The following is a 23,048-nucleotide window of genomic DNA, read 5'->3' on the forward strand; positions in this document are numbered from 1 at the left end:
GTTAGAATATTATTTCTTTATTGAACCATTTCTATGTTTTCTCCTTTTATTCTGTTCTTGCAGCTTGAAATCTGCTCCTCAGATTCTCCATCACATCACGATGTGCCGCCTCTGTCATCTCATTCACATCATTTCTGTAGAGATTTATTCTCTTTGGTTCTCTGAACGCTTCCCGATCAGATGTATCGATGTTTTATCACAGAGATCGATGGCTTTATGAAGGGAGGAAAGGCCACGTCTGACTGGTTATTTTATAAAGGCCTCACCTTCCTCTGGTGCCGCTCTGTCCCACTTTCTGTGAATGCCAATAAAGTTTTGGACTTGTGTGTCGTGTTTGAACCTCTGAACTGATCAGCTGATCCAAACATGTTGAAGAAGCAACAGACGGAAACTCGCTGCAAGTCGTCAGTTTATTAATGAACGAGACTAAAATCACACTGATTAGGAGAGACGGCATACATCCCACTCTGGATGGAGCTGCTCTCATATCCAGAAATATGGCTGAGTTTATTAGTAGACCAAAACCATGACAACCCAGAGCTGAGACCAGGAAGCAGAGCTGCAGTCCTACACGCTTCTCTGTGCTTCCATTAGAGCAGTTACCCACCCAAAACCACATAGAGACCGTGTCTGTCCCCCAAAACCACATAGAGACTGTGTCTGTCCCCAAAACCACATAGAGACTGTGTCTGTCCCCAAAACCACATAGAGACTGTGTCTGTCCCCAAAACCACATAGAGACCGTGTCTGTCCCCCAAAACCACATAGAGACTGTGTCTGTCCCCAAAACCACATAGAGACTGTGTCTGTCCCCAAAACCACATAGAGACTGTGTCTGTCCCCAAAACCACATAGAGACCGTGTCTGTCCCCCAAAACCACATAGAGACTGTGTCTGTCCCCAAAACCACATAGAGACCGTGTCTGTCCCCAAAACCACATAGAGACTGTGTCTGTCCCCAAAACCACATAGAGACTGTGTCTGTCCCCCAAAACCACATAGAGACCGTGTCTGTCCCCAAAACCACATAGAGACTGTGTCTGTCCCCAAAACCACATAGAGACTGTGTCTGTCCCCCAAAACCACATAGAGACCGTGTCTGTCCCCAAAACCACATAGAGACCGTGTCTGTCCCCCGACCACTTAAATCAATTAAATCCAAAGTAAACAAAAGAAGAGTCATTCATGAAAATCTAGTAAAAATTAAAACCACTACTGCAATAGTACAACAAAATAAGAGAATTAAATGTGGACTCTTGAACATTAGATCTCTTTCATCTGAAGCCGTATTAATAAACGATTTAATCTCAGATCATCATATTGATTGATTGTCTTACTGAAACCTGGCTGTGTCATGAAGAACATGTCAGTCTAAATGAATCCAGTCCTCCCAGTCATATTAATACTCACATTCCTCCAGACACTGGCCGAGGAGGAGTCGCAGCCTCATTATCAACTCTAGACCTGAACTTCATTATAACTCATTAGAAAGTCTTGTTCTTAGTCTCTCAGCCAACCTGGAAAACTTTACAGCTAGTTCTATGTGTTATAGTGAACCATCCTCCTGGTCCGTACTCTGAACTCTGATCTGAATTCTCAGAGTTTTTATCAAACTTAGTCCTTAGTACAGATAAAGTAATTATAGTAGGTGATTTTAATATTCATGTGGACGTTGATAGTGACAGTCTCAGCACTGCATTTATCTCATTATTAGACTCAATTGGCTTCTCTCAGAGTGTAAATAATCCCACTCACTGTCTGAACCACACCCTCCACCTTGTTCTGAATTATGGCATCGAAATTGAACATTTAATAATTTTTCCACAAAATCCTATTTTATCAGATCATTTTTTAATAACTTTTGAATTCCTGTTACTGGATTACACACCATTAGACAAAAATGTCCTCACTAGATGTCTCTCTGATAGTGTTGTAGATAAATTTAAGGAAGCAGTTCCATCAGTATTGAATTCACTGCCATGTCTCAATACTACAGAGGACTCTTATGTTAACTTTAGTTCCTCCCAAACTGATAATCTTGTTGATAGTGCTGCAGGCTCATTACGAATAACACTCGACTCCATCGCCTCCTTAAAAAAGAAGATAATAAAACATAAGAGGTTAGCTCCATGGTTTAACTCCCAAACCCGCAAATTAAAGCAAACATCGTGAAAATTGGAAAGGATTTGGCGTTCCACCAAAGTAGAAGAATCTGGCTTAGTCTGGCAAGATAGTGTTAAAACATATAGGAAGGCCCTCTGTAATGCCAGAGCCGCCTATTACTCAGCATTAATAGAAGAGAATAAAAACTGCCCTAGGTTCCTTTTCAGCACTTTGGCTGACAAAGAGTCATAACTCTATTGATCCATGTATTCCTATAGCTCTCAGTAGTAACGACTTTATGAGCTTCTTTAATGATAAAATTCTAACTATTAGAGACAAAATTAACCACCTCCTGCCCTCAACAGGCACCGTTCTCTCCCCAAACACAGGAACCTTAGAAACAGCTGTAAATCCTGACATATATTTGGACTGTTTGTCTCCAGTAGACTTGTCTGAACTAACTTCAATGATTTGTTCATCTAAACCATCAACCTGTCTCTTAGATCCCATCCCAACTAGGCTGCTTAAGGAAGTCTTACCCTTAGTGAGCACTTCTTTACTAGATATGATCAATCTGTCTTTAGTAACAGGCTATGTACCACAGTCTTTTAAAATAGCTGTAATTAAACCTCTTCTTAAGAAGCCTACTCTTGATTCAGGTGTTTTAGCCAATTATAGACCTATATCTAACCTTCCATTTCTCTCTAAGATCCTTGAGAAAGCAGTCTCTAATCAGTTATGTGACTTTCTACATAACAATAGTTTATTTGAGGATTTTCAGTCAGGATTTAGAGGCATCATAGCACAGAGACAGCACTGGTGAAAGTCACAAATGACCTCCTAACTGCATCGGACAAAGGATTTGTCTCTATACTTGTCCTGTTAGATCTTAGTGCTGCATTCGACACAATTGACCATCAAATCCTATTACAGAGACTGGAACATTTAATTGGCGTTAAAGGAACTGCATTAAGCTGGTTTAAGTCCTATTTATCAGACCGATTTCAGTTTGTACATGTTAATGATGAATCCTCCATGAAGGCAAAAGTTAGACACGGAGTTCCACAAGGTTCTGTACTTGGACCAATTCTATTCACCTTATATATGCTTCCTTTAGGTAATATTATTAGGAAACACTCCATAAATGTTCAGTGTTATGCAGATGACACCCAATTATATTTATCAATGAAGCCTGATGAAACCAATCAGTTAAACAAACTCCAAACATGCCTTAACGACATAAAGACCTGGATGACCTGCAATTTTCTGCTACTAAACTCAGATAAAACTGAAGTTATTGTGTTTGGCCCTAAACACCTTAGAAACACATTATCTAATGATAAAGCTACTCTGGATGGCATTACCCTGGCCTCCAGCACCACCGTAAGGAATCTGGGAGTTATCTTTGATCAGGATATGTCCTTTAACTCCCACATAAATCAAATCTCAAGGACTGCCTTTTTTCACTTACGTAATATCACAAAAATCACATCCTGTCCCTAAAAGATGCAGAAAAACTAGTTCACACATTTGTTACTTCTAGGCTGGATTATTGCAATTCCTTATTATCAGGCTGCCCTAACAAGTCTCTAAAGACTCTCCAGCTGGTCCAGAATGCAGCTGCACGTGTTCTGACTAAAACTAGAAAAAGAGACCACATTTCTCCCATTTTAGCTTCACTACATTGGCTTCCTGTAAAATCTAGAATAGAATTTAAAATCCTTCTCCTAACTTACAAAGCCCTTAATGGTCAGACACCATCATATCTTGAAGAGCTCATAATACCGTATTATCCCACTAGAACACTGCGCTCCCAGTATGCAGCTTACTGGTGGTTCCTACAGTCTTTAAAAGTAGAATGGGAGGCAGAGCCTTCAGCTATCAGGCTCCTCTCCTGTGGAACCATCTTCCAGATTGGGTCCGGAGTGCAGACACCCTCTCTATGTTTAAGAGTAGGCTTAAAACTTTCCTTTTTGATAAAGCTTATAGTTAGGGCCGACCAGGCTCGCCTTGGATCAGCCCTTAGTTATGCTGCTATAGGCCTAGACTGCTGGGGGACTTCCCATGATGCACTGAGCTCCTCTCTCCTCTTCCTCCTCTCCATCTGTATGCATTCATGTAACATCAATGCATGTCACTAACTTTGCTTCTTCCCCGGAGTTTTTTGTGCTTTCTCATCTCACAGGAACCCCTGGGTTCTGGGCTGAGCCTTCGCGGTCCTTCACAGTCCTGTTGGCATCCTTCCCTGTCTATTGATGCTTGTGCTTGTTGTTGTTGTTGTGATTGTTGTTATTCTGTCCCCCCCTCCCCCTTTCCCTCTCTCTTTCTCTCTCTCAACCCAACCGGTCAAAGCAGATGGCCGCCCACCAAGAGCCGGGTTCTGCTTGAGGTTTCTACCCGTTAAAGGGGAGTTTTTCCTTCCCGCTGTCGCCAAGTGCTGCTCATGGGGGAATTGTTGGGTCTCTGTAAATTAAAGAGTTCGGTCTTGACCTGCTCTATGTGAAAAGTGCCTTGAGATGACTTCTGTTGTGATATGGCGCTATATATATAAAAATTGAAATGATTGATTGATTGATTGATGAAGGCGTCGCTATTAATTATACAATCATTTAACTTCAGGAGGTTTTCCTGCACTGAGAACTTGAAGTAGATTTAAAGTACTAAAGTACTTTTATTCTGTATTGCAGTACAGAGAACAAGATAAATGAATTGAACTAAACTACCAAATAAATATTTGTTTTTAACACTTACTTGTCTTGAAGGCTGTTACACATGAAGTATTCAGATTATTATTATTATTATTATTATTATTATTATAAATATTATTATTAATATTATTATTACCATATTATAGAAACATGACATCCTGTAGTAAAAGTACATAGCATCAAAATGTACTTATAGTGAAGTATTAAGAGTGATATATGAAGTTTCATACTGAACAATTAGTTTCAGAATTGAATTTAAGATCCTAATTACATTATTTATTATTTCAATTAAATAATCTGCTAAAGACCAATCAGCTGTTTGACACTGAGTCTAAACTCCGTCTCTGGTCTCATTAGCATTAGCATTAGCATTAGCATTAGCATTAGCATAGTCCTACTTTTAATTTGACATGTTTACATTATTAATTTCTAAGTGACATTGTGTGTGTGATGTGCTGTTGTGTGTATTTTGTATTTTGTATTTTGTACGGTGTGTTCTGTGTGTTTTTTGCTTTGTGCTGCTTGTTGTTGTGCTGTTGTATGTTTGGATTGTAAATTAGCTTTAAGCTAACAGCGGAGCATCTTTACTGCTAAAAACTGTCCCCATAAATAAATACAGTCAATATATATGTAAAACACTGCATGGCCCCAGATTACATCTGCTCTCCCCTAATCAATCATTACATTACGTCATCAATCATTAATCCATGGATGTATTATCTGTTATCAAGGATGACATCATCAACCGTGAAAGATGACATCATCAACCGTGGATGTATTATCCGTGCTGCTGAGGCTGAGGGGGTTTAGGAGGTTTAGGAGGGTTTGGAGGTTTAGGAGGTTGGGGGTTGGAGGTTTAGGAGGTTTAGAGAACCTGCAGAGAATCTCAGACTTGCTAATTCAGTTTCTTCTTTTAAGTCGCGTTTAAAAACTTTTATCAAAAGCTTTCTAATAATCTTTATTTACTGATTTATTTAATTTTATATAGTCATTTATTTTATATTTGTTTTAATGATATACATGTGGGAAAGTGTGTATTTCTGCTGAGAACCGCGCGCGTCACACGGAGAAAACCTGGAATCTCTAGATGAAGCGACGCACGCGCGCTGCTCGCGCATGCAGCGCGTCCCGGACCTCAGCAGAAATACACCGGGAACCGGGTGGACAGACCGGGCTGCCGGCGGCGGAGACCGGGCTGCGGGCGGCGGAGACCGGGCTGCGGGCGGCGGGGACCGGGCTGCCGGCGGCGGGGACCGGGCTGCGGGCGGCGGGGACCGGGCTGCCGGCGGCGGGGACCGGGCTGCGGGCGGCGGGGACCGGGCTGCCGGCGGGTCAGGGTTAGACAGACGCGCTTCCCGCGTGGACGCTGCGAGCGTGCGGGACGCAGCAGTTCAACGACGCACGCGCACCGCTGAGGTTCGCGCATCCAGTGCGTCAGTGACGTCCGCCGCAGAGGAGCATCTTCTTCATCCACCGTCACGTGACTGACGTCACTGTCAGATCTGGTGAAGATGGCGGCTGCAGGGACTCTCCGTCTCGGCTCCTCCGCGGCTCTGTCGCTGTTTGTCGGCCTGCTGGTCTCTCTGAAGCCGGGACTCTGCGAGGACCAGGTCCCGCTGCTCCTGTGGACCAGCGAGGGGTGAGATTCTGACGGATAGCTGACGGTTATTTGACGGTTATTTGACGGTCGTGTAACGGTCGTGTAACGGTGAGCTGGATGTTATCGGGACGTCACGCGGCCTCTATAGTTCTCCGTTAGATAATCAATAAAATACTGACTGGACTGTGTTTCATTTAAGCGCGTGAATAATTAAAGTAACGAAAGGTGAGACAGTAATCCTCATGACGTCAGGTGTCCTCCAGCAGGCCCGTTATCAATACACAGGATCGATGATCGATAGTGATGATCCACATCACAGCTGCTGGATGAACGTCTGTACTTTCCTCTCTGTGTCTGTGAGATATAACAATAATTACATCATGTTAATAAACTATTATCACTGCTGATGGAGATCAATAATTACATCATGTTAATAAACTATTATCACTGCTGATGGAGATCAATAATTACATCATGTTAATAAACTATTATCACTGCTGATGGAGATCAATATGATCAGGTTTATGTGTAATAATGAAGAGCAGCTGCATCATCATCAGTTCATGCAGGACAGGATGTGTGTATATATATAATATATAATATATAATATATAACATACACACATTTCTGTCCAGTCAGATATAATTGAGTCTATATTGAACCTTTACTGTTGGTGCTCTGGATCAATAGTTTGTCATATTTAAAATATAAATCTATTCTAATCCAGTTCTTCAGTCAGATGAAGATAAACGTTCCCTGCGGCGTCATTCTGACTGTTTCACTGCTGTTGATTGTGAATATTATCTTGATGCTGCAGTGAGCAGATCAGTCTGTGTTTGAACTGATCATGTGACTTGTTGTTCAGGACGTTTCTGCCCAGCCAGTCTCCTCCGTCGGCCGGTCACATCGTCGGGCAGCAGCAGCTGGCTGCTTACCTGGAGAAAGCTCTGAATGTGGGTCCACGAAACATCGTGCTGTTTCTGCAGGACAAGGTAACACATCCCTACCCCCCAACCCGAACCCCGAACCCTGACCCTGAACCCTGACCCGAACCCCAACCCCCAACCCCAAACCCCGAACCCTGACCCTGAACCCCTAACCCCAACCCCCAAACCCCGAACCCTGAACCCCGAACCCCTACCCCAACCCCGAACCCTGAACCCTGAACCCTGAACCCTGAACCCCTACCCCAACCCCTACCCCGAACCCTGACCCCGAACCCTGACCCGAACCCGGACCCGAACCCCAAACCCCGAACCCCAACCCCAACCCTGACCCTGACCCCGAACCCGAACCCTGACCCTGACCCTGAACCCTGACCCTGACCCTGACCCTGACCCGAACCCTGAACCCCGAACCCGAACCCGAACTCTGACCTGAACCCTGACCCCGAACCCCGAACCCTGACCCGAACCCCAACCCAAACCCCGGACCCCAACCCCAACCCCGAACCCCGACCCGAACCCCGACCCGAACCCTGACCCGAACCCTGACCCGAACCCTGACCCGAACCCTGACCCCGAACCCCAACCCCTAACCCCGACCCCTAAACCCGAACCCTGACCCGAACCCCGACCCGAACCCTGACCCGAACCCTGACCCCTAACCCCGACCCGAACCCGAACCCCGGACCCCAACCCCAACCCCAACCCCGAACCCTGAACCCCAAACCCTGACCCTGACCCTGAACCCTGACCCTGACCCTGACCCTGAACCCCTACCCCGAACCCGAACCCCGAACCCGTACCCCAACCCGAACCCTGACCCTGACCCCTGACCCTGACCCTGACCCTGACCCGAACCCCGGACCCCGAACCCCGGACCCTGACCCTAACCCCTGAGGACAAACATGTTTGATTCTGCAGCAGATTTTCTCAAAAATCGTGACACAATTTGCAGAGTTTCATTCATAAAGATTCATTTATTATCATTTTGCAACATGAGATTAGAAGGAAATGCAGTGATGTAGTTGGTAATCCCTTAATGCTACTCATACAAACAGGAAGTATATAAACTAATAAATAATCTATTTTCATGTTGTAGTGCAGTTATATGTATATGTACATATGTATATATATGTGCAGTGCAGACGACAGCGTGTCAGTTAATAACTGACAGCAGCAGGTCTTCTGCAGACCGACTGGACTTTACAGCCGACTGTTTGTTGAGGATGTCAGAACGAGTTCAGCTCGTCTGCCAACGTGGCCTCAAACATTATCCTGTAGTAGTCTGTGATGTTCTGGATCAGCTGCCACATCTCTCTGGTCCCGTCTCCGCTGACGTCTCCGCTGACGTCTCCGCTTTGCCTCCTGGATGCTTTCAGTCTTATTCTGGTGGTGTTTCATCATCACCTGAGTGAAAGGCAGAGCCCTCACCTGTCTGTTCATCATCATCACATCTGTTGATGTGTTTTCCTCCAGGTTGATGTGTTTTCCTCCAGGTTGATGTGTTTTCCTCCAGGTTGATGTGGTTCTCCAGGTTGATGTGGTTCTCCAGGTTGATGTGGTTCTCCAGGTTGATGTGGTTCTCCAGGTTGATGTGGTTTTCCTGGTGGCAGCGTCTCAAACCGTCCTGCAGAGCTGCTGCAGCTTCATCTGTTCACTGGTTTGACTCTTTTTATGTAGCTGCCAGTAATGTTGCTATAAACATGGTCCAGGTTTTACTTCCTCTGGCGGGGATGCATACGACTACTGCACGTAGTCGTAGTGATGTCGCCATGGTAACTGTCCTCAGAGTTATAAACTGCTGTGCAGGTAAAAGACAGATGTCTTCAAAGGTCATCAGAGTCCAAACTGTCTGCTCACTGTAACAGAGTCTTTGTCTCCACACCAGATGAGCATCGAGGACTTCACCATGTATGGAGGAGCGTTTGGAAACAAGCAGGACAGCGCTTTCCCCAACCTGGAGGTGAGATTAATCACTCTCAGTGTTTCCTGCTAGTTCTCTCGTTAGAGTCCCCTTCCTGTCAGAAACATGTCTCTTCTTGTCATTCATTCATCTCTCCTGTGCCTCAGAGCGCTCTGATGTCCTCGTCCTCTCCTCTGGTGTTACCTGCTGTGTCCTGGCCGGCCTCCAACGCAGTGATTGGCCAGCTGCAGGACCAATTGGAAACCTCCCCTCTGTACATGGACCCTGAGACACTGAGCCAGCTGAGACTCAACGCCTCCTCACCTGCCCTGCTGGTGTTCAGGCTGCCGTACGGCATCGGGTACGTCCACCGGACACACCTGTCAATCAGAGTCAGCCAATCAGAACTGAGTACTGATGGTGATGCCAGTATCACGGTTTAACCATCACAACATTCAGGTCTTTCCCAGTACAGAGCCCGGCACGTCAAAGCCCAGCATATCAAAGCCCAGCACGCTAAAGCCCGGCACGCTAAAGCCCGGCACGCTAAAGCCCGGCACGCTAAAGCCCGGCACGCTAAAGCCCAGCACGTTAAAGCCCAGCACGCTAAAGCCCAGCATATCAAAGCCCGGCACGCTAAAGACCAGCACGTTAAAGCCCAGCACGCTAAAGCCCAGCACGCTAAAGCCCAGCATATCAAAGCCCGGCACGCTAAAGCCCAGCACGCTAAAGCCCGGCACGCTAAAGCCCGGCACGCTAAAGCCTGGCACGCTAAAGACCAGCACGCTAAAGCCCAGCATATCAAAGCCCAGCACGCTAAAGCCCAGCACGCTAAAGCCTGGCACGCTAAAGACCAGCACGCTAAAGCCCAGCATATCAAAGCCCGGCACGCTAAAGCCCAGCACGCTAAAGCCCAGCACGCTAAAGCCCAGCATATCAAAGCCCAGCACGCTAAAGCCCGGCACGCTAAAGCCTGGCACGCTAAAGCCCAGCACGCTAAAGACCAGCACGCTAAAGCCCAGCATATCAAAGCCCAGCACGCTAAAGCCCAGCACGCTAAAGCCTGGCACGCTAAAGACCAGCACGCTAAAGCCCAGCATATCAAAGCCCGGCACGCTAAAGCCCAGCACGCTAAAGCCCAGCATATCAAAGCCCAGCACGCTAAAGCCCGGCACGCTAAAGCCTGGCACGCTAAAGCCCAGCACGCTAAAGACCAGCACGCTAAAGCCCAGCATATCAAAGCCCGGCACGCTAAAGCCCAGCACGCTAAAGCCCAGCACGCTAAAGCCCAGCACGCTAAAGACCGGCATATCAAAGCCCAGCACGCTAAAGCCCGGCACGCTAAAGCCCAGCATATCAAAGCCCAGCACGCTAAAGCCCAGCACGCTAAAGCCCAGCATATCAAAGCCCGGCACGCTAAAGCCCAGCACGCTAAAGCCTAGCACGCTAAAGCCCGGCACGCTAAAGCCCGGCACGCTAAAGCCCGGCACGCTAAAGCCCGGCACGCTAAAGCCCAGCATATCAAAGCCCAGCATATCAAAGCCCAGCATATCAAAGCCCAGCACGCTAAAGCCCGGCACGCTAAAGCCCGGCACGCTAAAGCCCAGCATATCAAAGCCCAGCACGCTAAAGCCCGGCACGCTAAAGCCCGGCACGCTAAAGCCCAGCATATCAAAGCCCGGCACGCTAAAGACCAGCACGTTAAAGCCCAGCACGCTAAAGCCCAGCATATCAAAGCCCGGCACGCTAAAGCCCAGCATATCAAAGCCCAGCACGCTAAAGACCAGCACGCTAAAGCCCAGCATATCAAAGCCCAGCACGCTAAAGCCCAGCACGCTAAAGCCCAGCACGCTAAAGCCCAGCACGCTAAAGCCCAGCACGCTAAAGACCAGCATATCAAAGCCCAGCACGCTAAAGCCCAGCACGCTAAAGCCCGGCACGCTAAAGACCAGCACGCTAAAGACCAGCATATCAAAGCCCAGCACGCTAAAGCCCGGCACGCTAAAGCCCGGCACGCTAAAGCCCAGCATATCAAAGCCCAGCATATCAAAGCCCGGCACGCTAAAGCCCATCACGCTAAAGCCCATCACGCTAAAGCCCGGCACGCTAAAGCCCGGCACGCTAAAGCCCGGCACGCTAAAGCCCAGCACGCTAAAGCCCGGCACGCTAAAGCCCGGCACGCTAAAGCCCATCACGCTAAAGCCCAGCACGCTAAAGCCCGGCATATCAAAGCCCAGCACGCTAAAGCCCAGCACGCTAAAGCCCGGCACGCTAAAGCCCAGCACGCTACAGCCCGGCACGCTAAAGCCCGGCACGCTAAAGCCCAGCACGCTAAAGCCCAGCACGCTAAAGCCCAGCATATCAAAGCCCGGCACGCTAAAGCCCAGCATATCAAAGCCCGGCACGCTAAAGCCCGGCACGCTAAAGCCCGGCACGCTAAAGCCCAGCACGCTAAAGCCCAGCATATCAAAGCCCAGCACGCTAAAGCCCAGCACGCTAAAGCCCAGCACGCTAAAGCCCAGCATATCAAAGCCCGGCACGCTAAAGCCCAGCATGCTAAAGCCCAGCACGCTAAAGCCCAGCACGCTAAAGCCCGGCACGCTAAAGACCAGCATATCAAAGCCCAGCACGCTAAAGCCCAGCATATCAAAGCCCAGCACGCTAAAGCCCAGCACGCTAAAGCCCAGCATATCAAAGCCCAGCACGCTAAAGCCCAGCACGCTAAAGCCCAGCACGCTAAAGCCCAGCACGCTAAAGCCCAGCATATCAAAGCCCAGCATATCAAAGCCCAGCACGCTAAAGCCCAGCACGCTAAAGCCTGGCACGCTAAAGACCAGCACGCTAAAGCCCAGCATATCAAAGCCCAGCACGCTAAAGCCCAGCACGCTAAAGCCCAGCATATCAAAGCCCAGCATATCAAAGCCCAGCACGCTAAAGCCCAGCACGCTAAAGCCCAGCACGCTAAAGCCCAGCACGCTAAAGCCCAGCATATCAAAGCCCGGCACGCTAAAGCCCAGCACGCTAAAGCCCAGCATATCAAAGCCCAGCACGCTAAAGCCCGGCACGCTAAAGCCCAGCACGCTAAAGCCCAGCACGCTAAAGCCCAGCACGCTAAAGCCCAGCACGCTAAAGACCAGCACGCTAAAGCCCAGCATATCAAAGCCCGGCACGCTAAAGCCCAGCATGTCAAAGACCAGCACGCTAAAGCCCAGCATATCAAAGCCCAGCACGCTAAAGACCAGCACGCTAAAGCCCAGCATATCAAAGCCCGGCACGCTAAAGCCCAGCATATCAAAGACCAGCACGCTAAAGCCCAGCATATCAAAGCCCAGCACGCTAAAGCCCAGCACGCTAAAGCCCGGCACGCTAAAGCCCGGCACGCTAAAGCCCAGCATATCAAAGACCAGCACGCTAAAGCCCAGCACGCTAAAGCCCAGCACGCTAAAGCCCAGCACGCTAAAGCCCAGCATATCAAAGCCCAGCACGCTAAAGCCCAGCACGCTAAAGCCCGGCACGCTAAAGCCCGGCACGCTAAAGCCCAGCATATCAAAGCCCGGCACGCTAAAGCCCGGCACGCTAATTTCACTTCTCCTTCTTTCCTCCAGATGTGATGGTGTATGATTGTGAAACAGGATTTAAATGTGTTCTGTGGCATTAAAAGGTTTTTGAAGTCTGACTCTCGTCTCTTTGACTCTTTCAGGGCTGATCTGATGTCTGCTAAAGAGATTCTCAGTGGAAACGGTGAGTCTGACATAAAGCTGCTGACGGCTGTTTTATTTGTTGAACCCACAAACTGCCTCAAAGGCTTTAAAGTCTGTACAGAGAGACAACATCTGTACAGAGAGACAACATCTGTCAGAGAGACAACATCTGTCCTCAGACCCTTAAAACTCTATAAAAACCCTTTAACAGCGGAGGATCCGTCTGCCGGGACGGACAGATGTGATACAAATGTTGTGTTACACAATAGAGCACTAATTACTAATCATAATGGATTTATAATATATATGAAGAATGTGGTGAAGAGGATCCATTAATGAACATATTGATTTCCAGATGAGGTGATTGGTCAGGTGATGAGCATCATGAAGACTCAATCTGTTCCCTACACGGCCATTTATACGGCGCTGCAGCCGTCACAGGTCAGAGGTCACTCTGTTCACATGTGTGTGTGTGTGTGTTCACTCTGTTTACATGTGTGTGTGTGTGTTCACTCTTTATGTGTGTGTGTGTGTGTGTGTGTGTTCACTCTGTTCACATGTGTGTGTGTGTTCACTCTTTATGTGTGTGTGTGTGTGTGTGTGTGTGTGTTCACTCTTTATGTGTGTGTGTGTGTGTGTGTGTTCACTCTTTATGTGTGTGTGTGTGTGTGTGTGTGTTCACTCTTTATGTGTGTGTGTGTGTGTGTGTGTGTGTTCACTCTTTATGTGTGTGTGTGTGTGTGTGTGTGTGTGTGTGTGTGTGTGTGTGTTCACTCTTTATGTGTGTGTGTGTGTGTGTGTGTGTGTGTGTGTTCACTCTTTATGTGTGTGTGTGTGTGTGTGTGTGTGTGTGTGTGTTCACTCTTTATGTGTGTGTGTGTGTGTGTGTGTGTGTGTGTGTTCACTCTTTATGTGTGTGTGTGTGTGTGTGTGTGTGTGTGTGTTCACTCTTTATGTGTGTGTGTGTGTGTGTGTGTTCACTCTTTATGTGTGTGTGTGTGTGTGTGTGTGTGTTCACTCTTTATGTGTGTGTGTGTGTGTGTGTGTGTGTTCACTCTTTATGTGTGTGTGTGTGTGTGTGTGTTCACTCTTTATGTGTGTGTGTGTGTGTGTGTGTGTTCACTCTTTATGTGTGTGTGTGTGTGTGTGTGTGTGTGTGTGTTCACTCTTTATGTGTGTGTGTGTGTGTGTGTGTGTGTGTTCACTCTGTTCACATGTGTGTGTGTGTGTTCACTCTTTATGTGTGTGTGTGTGTGTGTGTGTGTTCACTCTTTATGTGTGTGTGTGTGTGTGTGTGTGTGTGTGTTCACTGTACTCGTGTGTGTGTTGCCAGGAGGCGGCGTCTCTGTCGGTGGAGGTGGGGCTTGGAGGAGGCCGCTCTCTCCTGCAGGCCAGAGGTGGTTACCGTGAGCGTGAGCGTGAGCGTGAGCGGCAGCGGCGGATCAAGGAGAAAGCTGAGATCTACGGTCCAGTGGAGTTTAAGGTGCAGTGACTCGGTGACATCATTGTAGTGCGTCGCCATGACACACGTTTCTTCTTGTCAATAAATCTCATGTTTGGATCAATGAACTGATCTACTGATCAGTATCGTGTTTGTATCAATATGTCTGATTAAAACACCGCTGCTCTGGGTCACATGATCCTTCATCATGAAACTAATAACAGCATCATGTTTTCAGTCTCCAGAGAGCAGTTCTGTGTACGGCAGACGCTACTGAGCATGTGCAGAAACGCGGTTCTGTTTACAGATAAACAACCTCTGACTTTTATATTATATATTAAATTTATCAAAGAAAGAAAGTCCAAAACTCTGCAAACAACACAGAAACTACAGAAACTCAGCAGCCGGATCCTTTAAATATGCAGCAGCACATCCAGTAACTAGAGCGACACGTCTGATACGACATCACAAGGGTGGTCACATGATTTATGGTGCCGCGATGCATCAGAACATGTTGCTGCAGTATTTTCACTTTAAGGTGGATTCTGTTAGTTTAATGACGGAGCTGCAGTTTAAATAATAATGTTCATCAAACACCAGCAGCTGTCAGTGATGACATCATAAACACTCACAGCAGCACATGTGCTTCATCCGCCGCTGAAAATAGTCCCGACAAACTGTTTCCTGCTGTATGAGGAACCGTGAGCAGCTGTTTCAGGAAGTGAAAGCGTGTGTTTTATATTTGTGACTTCAGGAGGAACCAATGAGCTCGCAGCTGAGAGACGTCAGGAAGTATTTACCAGACGGACCAACATGTTGTTGCTTTTGGTCTTTATGTGATTTATTGACAATTAGAAAAAGAATAAAACAAAATAAAAGCAGATTGATTCTCTCTGCAGGAAGGAGAGGAAACCTGCATCCTGCTGTGGGCTAAAGGTCTGTCAGTCAGCATCCTGCGGAGCGGCCGCTGGGAGGACCACGACCTCACGCCGTCCACCTTCGGCGAGGGCGTGAGCCCCAAACTCCACGGATCCAGCTGCGATAAGACCAGAGCCAAGTAGGTCCTTCTTCTGACGGGCTTAAAGTCCAGTCAAATGGATTTATTAACCAGATTAACCAGATTAACCATATTAACCAGATTAACCATATTAACCATATCAACCGTATCAACCGTATCAACCGTATTAACCATATCAACCGTATCAACCAGATTAACCATATTAACCATATCAACCGTATCAACCATATCAACCATATCAACCGTATCAACCATATTAACCATATTAACCATATTAACCATATCAACCGTATCAACCATATCAACCATATCAACCGTATCAACCAGATTAACCGTATCAACCAGATTAACCGTATTAACCATATCAACCGTATCAACCGTATCAACCAGATTAACCGTATCAACCATATTAACCATATTAACCATATTAACCATATCAACCGTATCAACCATATCAACCATATCAACCGTATCAACCAGATTAACCGTATCAACCAGATTAACCGTATTAACCATATCAACCGTATCAACCGTATCAACCGTATTAACCATATCAACCGTATCAACCATATTAACCGTATCAACCATATTAACCATATTAACCATATCAACCGTATCAACCGTATCAACCATATCAACCGTATCAACCAGATTAACCGTATCAACCGTATCAACCGTATCAACCGTATCAACCAGATTAACCGTATCAACCGTATCAACCATATCAACCGTATCAACCAGATTAACCGTATCAACCGTATCAACCATATTAACCGTATCAACCATATTAACCGTATCAACCATATCAACCGTATCAACCAGATTAACCGTATCAACCGTATCAACCATATTAACCGTATCAACCGTATCAACCGTATCAACCGTATTAACCATATTAACCGTATCAACCGTATCAACCAGATTAACCGTATCAACCGTATCAACCGTATTAACCGTATCAACCATATCAACCATATCAACCATATTAACCGTATCAACCATATCAACCATATCAACCATATTAACCATATCAACCATATCAACCGTATCAACCATATTAACCGTATTAACCATATTAACCATATTAACCATATTAACCATATCAACCGTATTAACCAGATTAACTGTATCAACCGTATCAACCATATCAACCAGATTAACCGTATCAACCGTATCAACCGTATCAACCGTATCAACCATATCAACCATATCAACCGTATTAACCGTATCAACCATATCAACCATATTAACCGTATCAACCATATCAACCATATTAACCGTATCAACCATATCAACCGTATCAACCATATTAACCATATCAACCATATTAACCGTATCAACCATATCAACCATATTAACCATATCAACCATATTAACCGTATTAACCGTATTAACCATATTAACCATATTAACCGTATCAACCATATCAACCATATTAACCATATTAACCGTATTAACCGTATCAACCATATTAACCATATTAACCATATTAACCATATTAACCGTATCAACCATATCAACCATATCAACCATATTAACCATATTAACCATATTAACCGTATCAACCATATTAACCGTATTAACCGTATCAACCATATTAACCGTATTAACCATATTAACCATATTAACCGTATCAACCATATCAACCATATCAACCATATTAACCGTATTAACCGTATCAACCGTATCAACCGTATCAACCATATTAACCATATTAACCGTATCAACCATATTAACCATATTAACCATATTAACCATGTTAACCGTATTAACCGTATTAACCATATCAACCGTATTAACCGTATTAACCATATCAACCGTATTAACCATATCAACCGTATTAACCATATTAACCATATTAACCATATTAACCAGATTAACCATATTAACCATATTAACCAGATTAACCATATTAACCAGATTAGCCATATTAACCAGATTAACCATATTAACCAGATTAACCATATCAACCGTATCAACCGTATCAACCATATTAACTCTATCACATATAAACCAACAGCAGCTGCCAGACGAAGCCTTTTGTTCTAACATACAGTTAAATATATATAATATAATTCTTTAGAGTACATTTAAAACAATGTTATAATGATATTAAACATTAATGGGAATATTTTATTAAGAGACCTTTAGACCGTCTGTAGACACTCTGACGTCACGTTTCCATCAACACTGAATTATAAGTTTGTTATTTTTACTGCCGACGCTTCGTATCCGATGAAACAGCGACGGAGAGATTGTTGTTCCAGACATCAACGCTTGTTCTTCCTGCAGTTGTTTTATTGAATGTGTAGTTGTTTCCTGTCGGCATGGGAACGTCAACAGGAGGAGAAAACAGTCAGTAAAGATCTCATGTTTGGTTTTTTGCAGGTTGGTTCTTAATTATGAGAACGTCCTCGGCCACCGCAGCTTCAAACTGATGTGAGTCTGCAGCTCGTTAGTGCGTATAAGTGTGTGTGTGTGTGTGTGTGTGTGTGTGTGTGTGTGTGTGTGTGTGTGTGTGTGTGTTACCTCTCACTCATGTATTTACTGTAGATGTTTACGTTTATGTGTCGCTGGATCTGATATTCTGTCATCGAGGTTTAAACCTGAAATACTTGAATTCAGTGACGTTGACGGATGTTAATCAGTGCAGCAAAAATGCACCATCACCTCCTCCTCGACCTTCATCACCACAGCTGTGTGTGTGTGTGTGTGTGTGTGTGTGTGTGTGTGTGTGTGTGTGTGTGTGTGTGCAGCTTCGCTATGAGCCAGCGTCACTACAAGGTTTCTTCCCGTCGCTGGTTCACTCTGGACTCGGTGGATCTGGAGTACGACGGGACTAAAGCCACGTTTAACGGCACCAGGAACATCTACGCCCCGGCTGAGTTCTCCTACCGCTGCGAGTCCGTCACCAACTTCCGCTGGCCGCTGCTCGTTCCACGTTCATCCAAAGATCCGGCCAATCAGTGGAGGGTGTCGTTCGAAGACTTCCAGGTAAGATTTTATTCTTTCGTGTTTGTGTTGTCTGGAGCTGCATCCGGCACGTTGCTACGGTAACCCCGATCACTTCCTGTCTGGCACTGACACAGGAAGTGAACCTCAGCAGGACTTCAGGTGTTGTTGTTGTGACCTGAGGCAAGAGACAAACAAGTGTAATAAAAAGTGTTCATGATATAAAAGAACAAATGAAAACACACATAACGATAAACTGAACTGATCAACTGTAACGACAACGACCTGCTTCGGTTTCATAAAACCTCCGTTTAATAAGCGTGAACTCATCTCCAAATGACTTCATGCGTATTAAACTGTTGACAAAACTCTGATGACGTTATTATATATAGATATTAAAGTTAACTGACTAACATGCTAACAGCTGGGCTAACGCTGGGCTAACGCTGGGCTAGTGCTGGGCTAGTGCTGGGCTAATGCTGGGCTAGCGCTGGGCTAGTGCTGGGCTAACAGCTGGGCTAACGCTGGGCTAGCGCTGGGCTAACGCTGGGCTAGCGCTGGGCTAGCGCTGGGCTAACGCTGGGCTAACGCTGGGCTAGCGCTGGGCTAACGCTGGGCTAGTGCTGAGCTAACGCTGGGCTAACGCTGAGCTAACAGCTGGGCTAGCGCTGGGCTAACGCTGGGCTAGTGCTGGGCTATCGCTGGGCTAACGCTGGGCTAACGCTGAGCTAACAGCTGGGCTAGCGCTGGGCTAACGCTGGGCTAGTGCTGGGCTAACGCTGGGCTAACGCTGAGCTAACAGCTGGGCTAGCGCTGGGCTAACGCTGAGCTAACAGCTGGGCTAACGCTGGGCTAACGCTGAGCTAACAGCTGGGCTAACGCTGAGCTAACGCTGGGCTAACGCTGAGCTAACAGCTGGGCTAACGCTGGGCTAACAGCTGGGCTAACAGCTGGGCTAACGCTGGGCTAACGCTGGGCTAGCGCTGTGTGTTGTCTCAGCAGCAGCTTGTAGGTTTGTCTGCGTGTCCTTCCAGAGAGTTATGATGACATCACGTTAATGTTTGTTCTGTTACTGAGACGAACCGGCAGATTCAGGAGAGCTAGCGTTAGCTAGCTAACGTCTCCATTCCTCCGTTTCAGATAACGAGTTTGTGATTGATGCTAATCATCAATTAGACATGTTATTTACATTCATACAACACAGCCAACATACATTCGTCAAAATAAAACCTGAATATCACTACAAACAGTCAAACTGACATAATGTGACTCAACAGAGTTTATCAGCCGCTGACAGGAGGAGAAAGATTTACTTTTGTTTCAACAGCGCAGCGATTAAAGTGTCACTGAACGGCGAAATAAGAAGCTACATGACTCCAATCTAGCTAATCCTGATGGCTGATTAAAAGCTGTGTTCTTCATTCAGTTTGCATGTTCACTTCTTTATTCCTACTTTTAAAACTGCATTTTCAAATAGATTTTGAAATTTTGTTTTTTATTTAAGAATTCATTAATGTATTTTTAAATGATGTACTTTTTGACTTGTACAATTGTACAATTAGTTATTAATTAAAGAAATGCTTTATTACTATTTCGGTGGCCCTTGTGGTCCTCCACCTCATGAAGCCTGAAGACGACGCAGCACGCCGCGTCAGAACGGCGTGAGAGCGGCTGTCACAGCTGTCAATCATGACGTCACACCCGTTTTATATCGTCAAATAACTAATTAAAAACAAACTGATCAGAAAAATGAGCGACAAACATCAGCGTGATGAGCCAGCAGGGGGCGGGGCTTATGACCTGTACTGCGACAGCCAGCAGGGGGCGGGGCTTATGACCTATGATCCAGATGTTTTAGCTTCACTGTCATGACGTCCATCTTTATACACCGTCTGTTCTTACAGTTCCTGCTTAACTGGTGCTTGAATTTGCCCGTTTAGAGAAACTTAGCTTAGCATAAAGCCTGGAAATAGTGCATCTCTCATAAATGAACTCACCTGCTCCCAGCAAACAAATGATTCCAGCAGCAGCTCCCAGTAAAACCATCATCTGGTTAGAACTGTGACAGCCTTTAGGTTTGTGTCTTGTGTCGGGCTGCTGTGAGTCTGTGTTTGACCCTTTAGGTCCAGACAGGCAGAGACTTCATTAGTGCATCCAGACTCCCTGCGGCACCACGACACATTCACACATCTGCTCACCAACACTAGTGATCCTCTGATAGTTCAACCATCCAGAGCCGGGTCATAACAGAACATCAGAGAGCTTAACGAGTGTTTAGGTAGCTGTCCCGCCTGCTTCCAGTCTTCATGCTAAGCTAGGCTAACGGACCGTGAGACGGCGGTTCACCAGGTGAGCCGAGCACTGAAGGAAAGAGGTGAAATAATCGTCGGTTGTGTTTCTGCAGATCCAAGGCTTCAACGTGACGGGCGGCGACTTCTCGTACGCCAGCGACTGCGCCGGCTTCTTCTCTCCTGGTATCTGGATGGGTCTGATGACCAGTCTCCTCATGGTCCTAGTGCTCACCTACGGCCTGCACATGATCATGCAGCTCCGCACCATGGACCGCTTCGATGACCCCAAAGGCCCGGCGATCTCTGTGCCGCAGACGGAGTGACGACCTGTTATATAATCACACTCTAAACAACGAGGGTTTACTCATCGTGTGTCTGTTTTATGTTTGAAATGTGCATCCTAAAGAATCTAGTTTCCAGTTTGTTGCTCTCGTGTTTTACACAACGTGTCCACACTGAAAGCGTCTCAGCCGCAGTTTCCAGTCTTCAGTATAATTAATACTGACGAGTCAGTTGTTGACATGTCTGCATATTTTTAGGCTTGAAATCTGTTTTCCTCCTCGTTATGAGCGTAACTGCAGTCGCTCGGAGCGCTTCCAGGTGACCTACAGCACCTGAACGCCTCCTGTGTGACGCACCGCTAACATGCTGCTGCACTTCCTGTCGACACGGCGTCGCAGTTACGTCTCAGCTTCCTTTTCTCTGAAAGACTCAAAGATTCTTCAAACCATAAATCTTCATGATAGAAACTGTTTCCTGACGTCTTTAATTTAAACAACGTGAATCATATTTATATTTATCTTTTCTATACAGAATAATGTTCATGTTTTACTTGTGTGCTGCGTTCACAGGAAACAGGAAACAGCTGCATTTAACATGTTTATCGTGCAGCAACGAGCTTCATCTCAAACATCTTCGTCTTTCAGAGAAACTCGACTGTAACAGTGAAACACGAGCAGCAGACTGATTATAATAACGACCACATGAAAGGGACTCAACTGTACATACTGAATGTGAAAAGCTATTTATTGGTGAGTGTTTGTGTTTACTGTTGTGTTTGTGACGTTTAGTTGTTTCCTGTGGATGATGAATCTCGTCCATCATGATGTTGAGCTGGATGAACTCACATCATCAACTGTATTTATTACCTGATGTGCACTGAAACCTGCTCCATGTGAAACAGTTTAATTTATTTAGTTGGATGCTTCGTAGTGAACGTTCCTGATGTTAGTGAACGTTCCTGATGTTAGTGAACGTTCCTGATGTTAGTGAACGTTCCTGATGTTGTTAGTGAACATTCCTGATGTTAGTGAACATTCCTGATGTTAGTGAACATTCCTGATGTTAGTGAACGTTCCTGATGTTAGTGAACGTTCCTGATGTTGTTAGTGAACGTTCCTGATGTTGTTAGTGAACGTTCCTGATGTTAGTGAACGTTCCTGATGTTAGTGAACGTTCCTGATGTTAGTGAACATTCCTGATGATGTTAGTGAACGTTCCTGATGTTAGTGAACGTTCCTGATGTTAGTGAACGTTCCTGATGTTGTGCAGCTGCTGTGAACCCAATAAAACATCTGAAGACTGAAACGTTTCGCTGTGTTTCCTTCAGCAGCTCGTTAATCAGTTTCTATAACGAGCAGCTCGTTAATCAGTTTCTATAACGAGAAACATTTTAATTATTAAATATATAATGTTTCATATTATTTTAACCTGATGTTTTTCACACTGTAACGTTCATGTTATTGAGATATTTTCCTGCTATTTTAGACACTGAATGATTCTCTTATTGACAACCGATCACTGAGTCTTGATTCTAGAGCAACGTGATACTGATTGATTGATACTGTATTGATATGGTGATGTGAGACGAGGCTCCAGCTGTTCTATTATTTAACCACTGAGTCATTAGATCCACATTACTGATGATTATTAATCAATATATATCGAGTTATTTGTGATTTCTGAATATCAGTCGTATCATAAAACTTTCATCAGTTTGTTGTTACTTACGACGACTTTTAAACGGTTTTATACAACAAACAGCTGCTGTAACGAGACTCACGATGATTCAATACTTTGGTTTAATAATGGTTGATGGGGGCGGGGCGGGGGGGGGGGGGGGGGGGGGGGGGGCAGATCGTTTCTCTTCCAGACAGACACAGTAAAGTTCAGACATGTTTTATCTGCAGCAGGTTGGACTGATGCAGCTCGTCGTGTTCTAACCCTAAACCAGACAGGAAGTCCACGTTAGTCCAGTATTAAAATCCTCACATTGGATTTAATATTATTGGTTTCTTAAAGTTCTTTTATTGGTTTTTCAAATCACTGAAATCACTTTTTTAATTTTCCCGCTTGTTTTTATTGATGCTTTAATGTGAAGCACTTTA

At 45.6% G+C, this 23,048-nt stretch overlaps 2 protein-coding genes and 1 long non-coding RNA gene across 6 annotated transcripts in view; 2 read left to right on the forward strand and 1 right to left on the reverse strand.

The window, feature by feature from the left end:
• Window positions 1-326, forward strand: part of tafazzin (tafazzin, phospholipid-lysophospholipid transacylase) — a 17,965-nt gene extending 17,639 nt beyond the window's left edge. For all 4 annotated transcript variants that reach the window (XM_044351259.1, XM_044351258.1, XM_044351262.1 and 1 more), the window contains one exon: window positions 1-326. This exon is cut by the window's left edge and continues 1,477 nt beyond it. The gene's annotated coding sequence lies outside the window, so the exon portion shown is untranslated.
• Window positions 1-15,293, reverse strand: part of LOC122982170 — a 16,481-nt gene extending 1,188 nt beyond the window's left edge. Inside the window, exon 1 of the long non-coding RNA XR_006403409.1 lies at window positions 14,717-15,293. This is a non-coding gene — a long non-coding RNA (uncharacterized LOC122982170). The remainder of the gene's footprint in view (window positions 1-14,716) is intronic.
• On the forward strand, window positions 6,182-22,248 carry atp6ap1a (ATPase H+ transporting accessory protein 1a). The gene is made up of 11 exons (XM_044351257.1): window positions 6,182-6,450; window positions 7,277-7,403; window positions 9,244-9,318; window positions 9,426-9,619; window positions 12,959-12,999; window positions 13,315-13,400; window positions 14,293-14,442; window positions 15,300-15,457; window positions 17,807-17,857; window positions 18,175-18,412; window positions 20,775-22,248. The coding sequence occupies exons 1-11, from the start codon at window positions 6,323-6,325 to the stop codon at window positions 20,982-20,984; spliced, it is 1,458 nt and encodes a 485-aa protein (XP_044207192.1). The 5' UTR covers window positions 6,182-6,322; the 3' UTR covers window positions 20,985-22,248.
• The last annotated feature ends 800 nt before the right edge of the window (window positions 22,249-23,048 follow it).

Source organism: Thunnus albacares, chromosome 5 (genome assembly GCF_914725855.1).
Source record: "Thunnus albacares chromosome 5, fThuAlb1.1, whole genome shotgun sequence".
NCBI lineage: Eukaryota > Metazoa > Chordata > Actinopteri > Scombriformes > Scombridae > Thunnus > Thunnus albacares.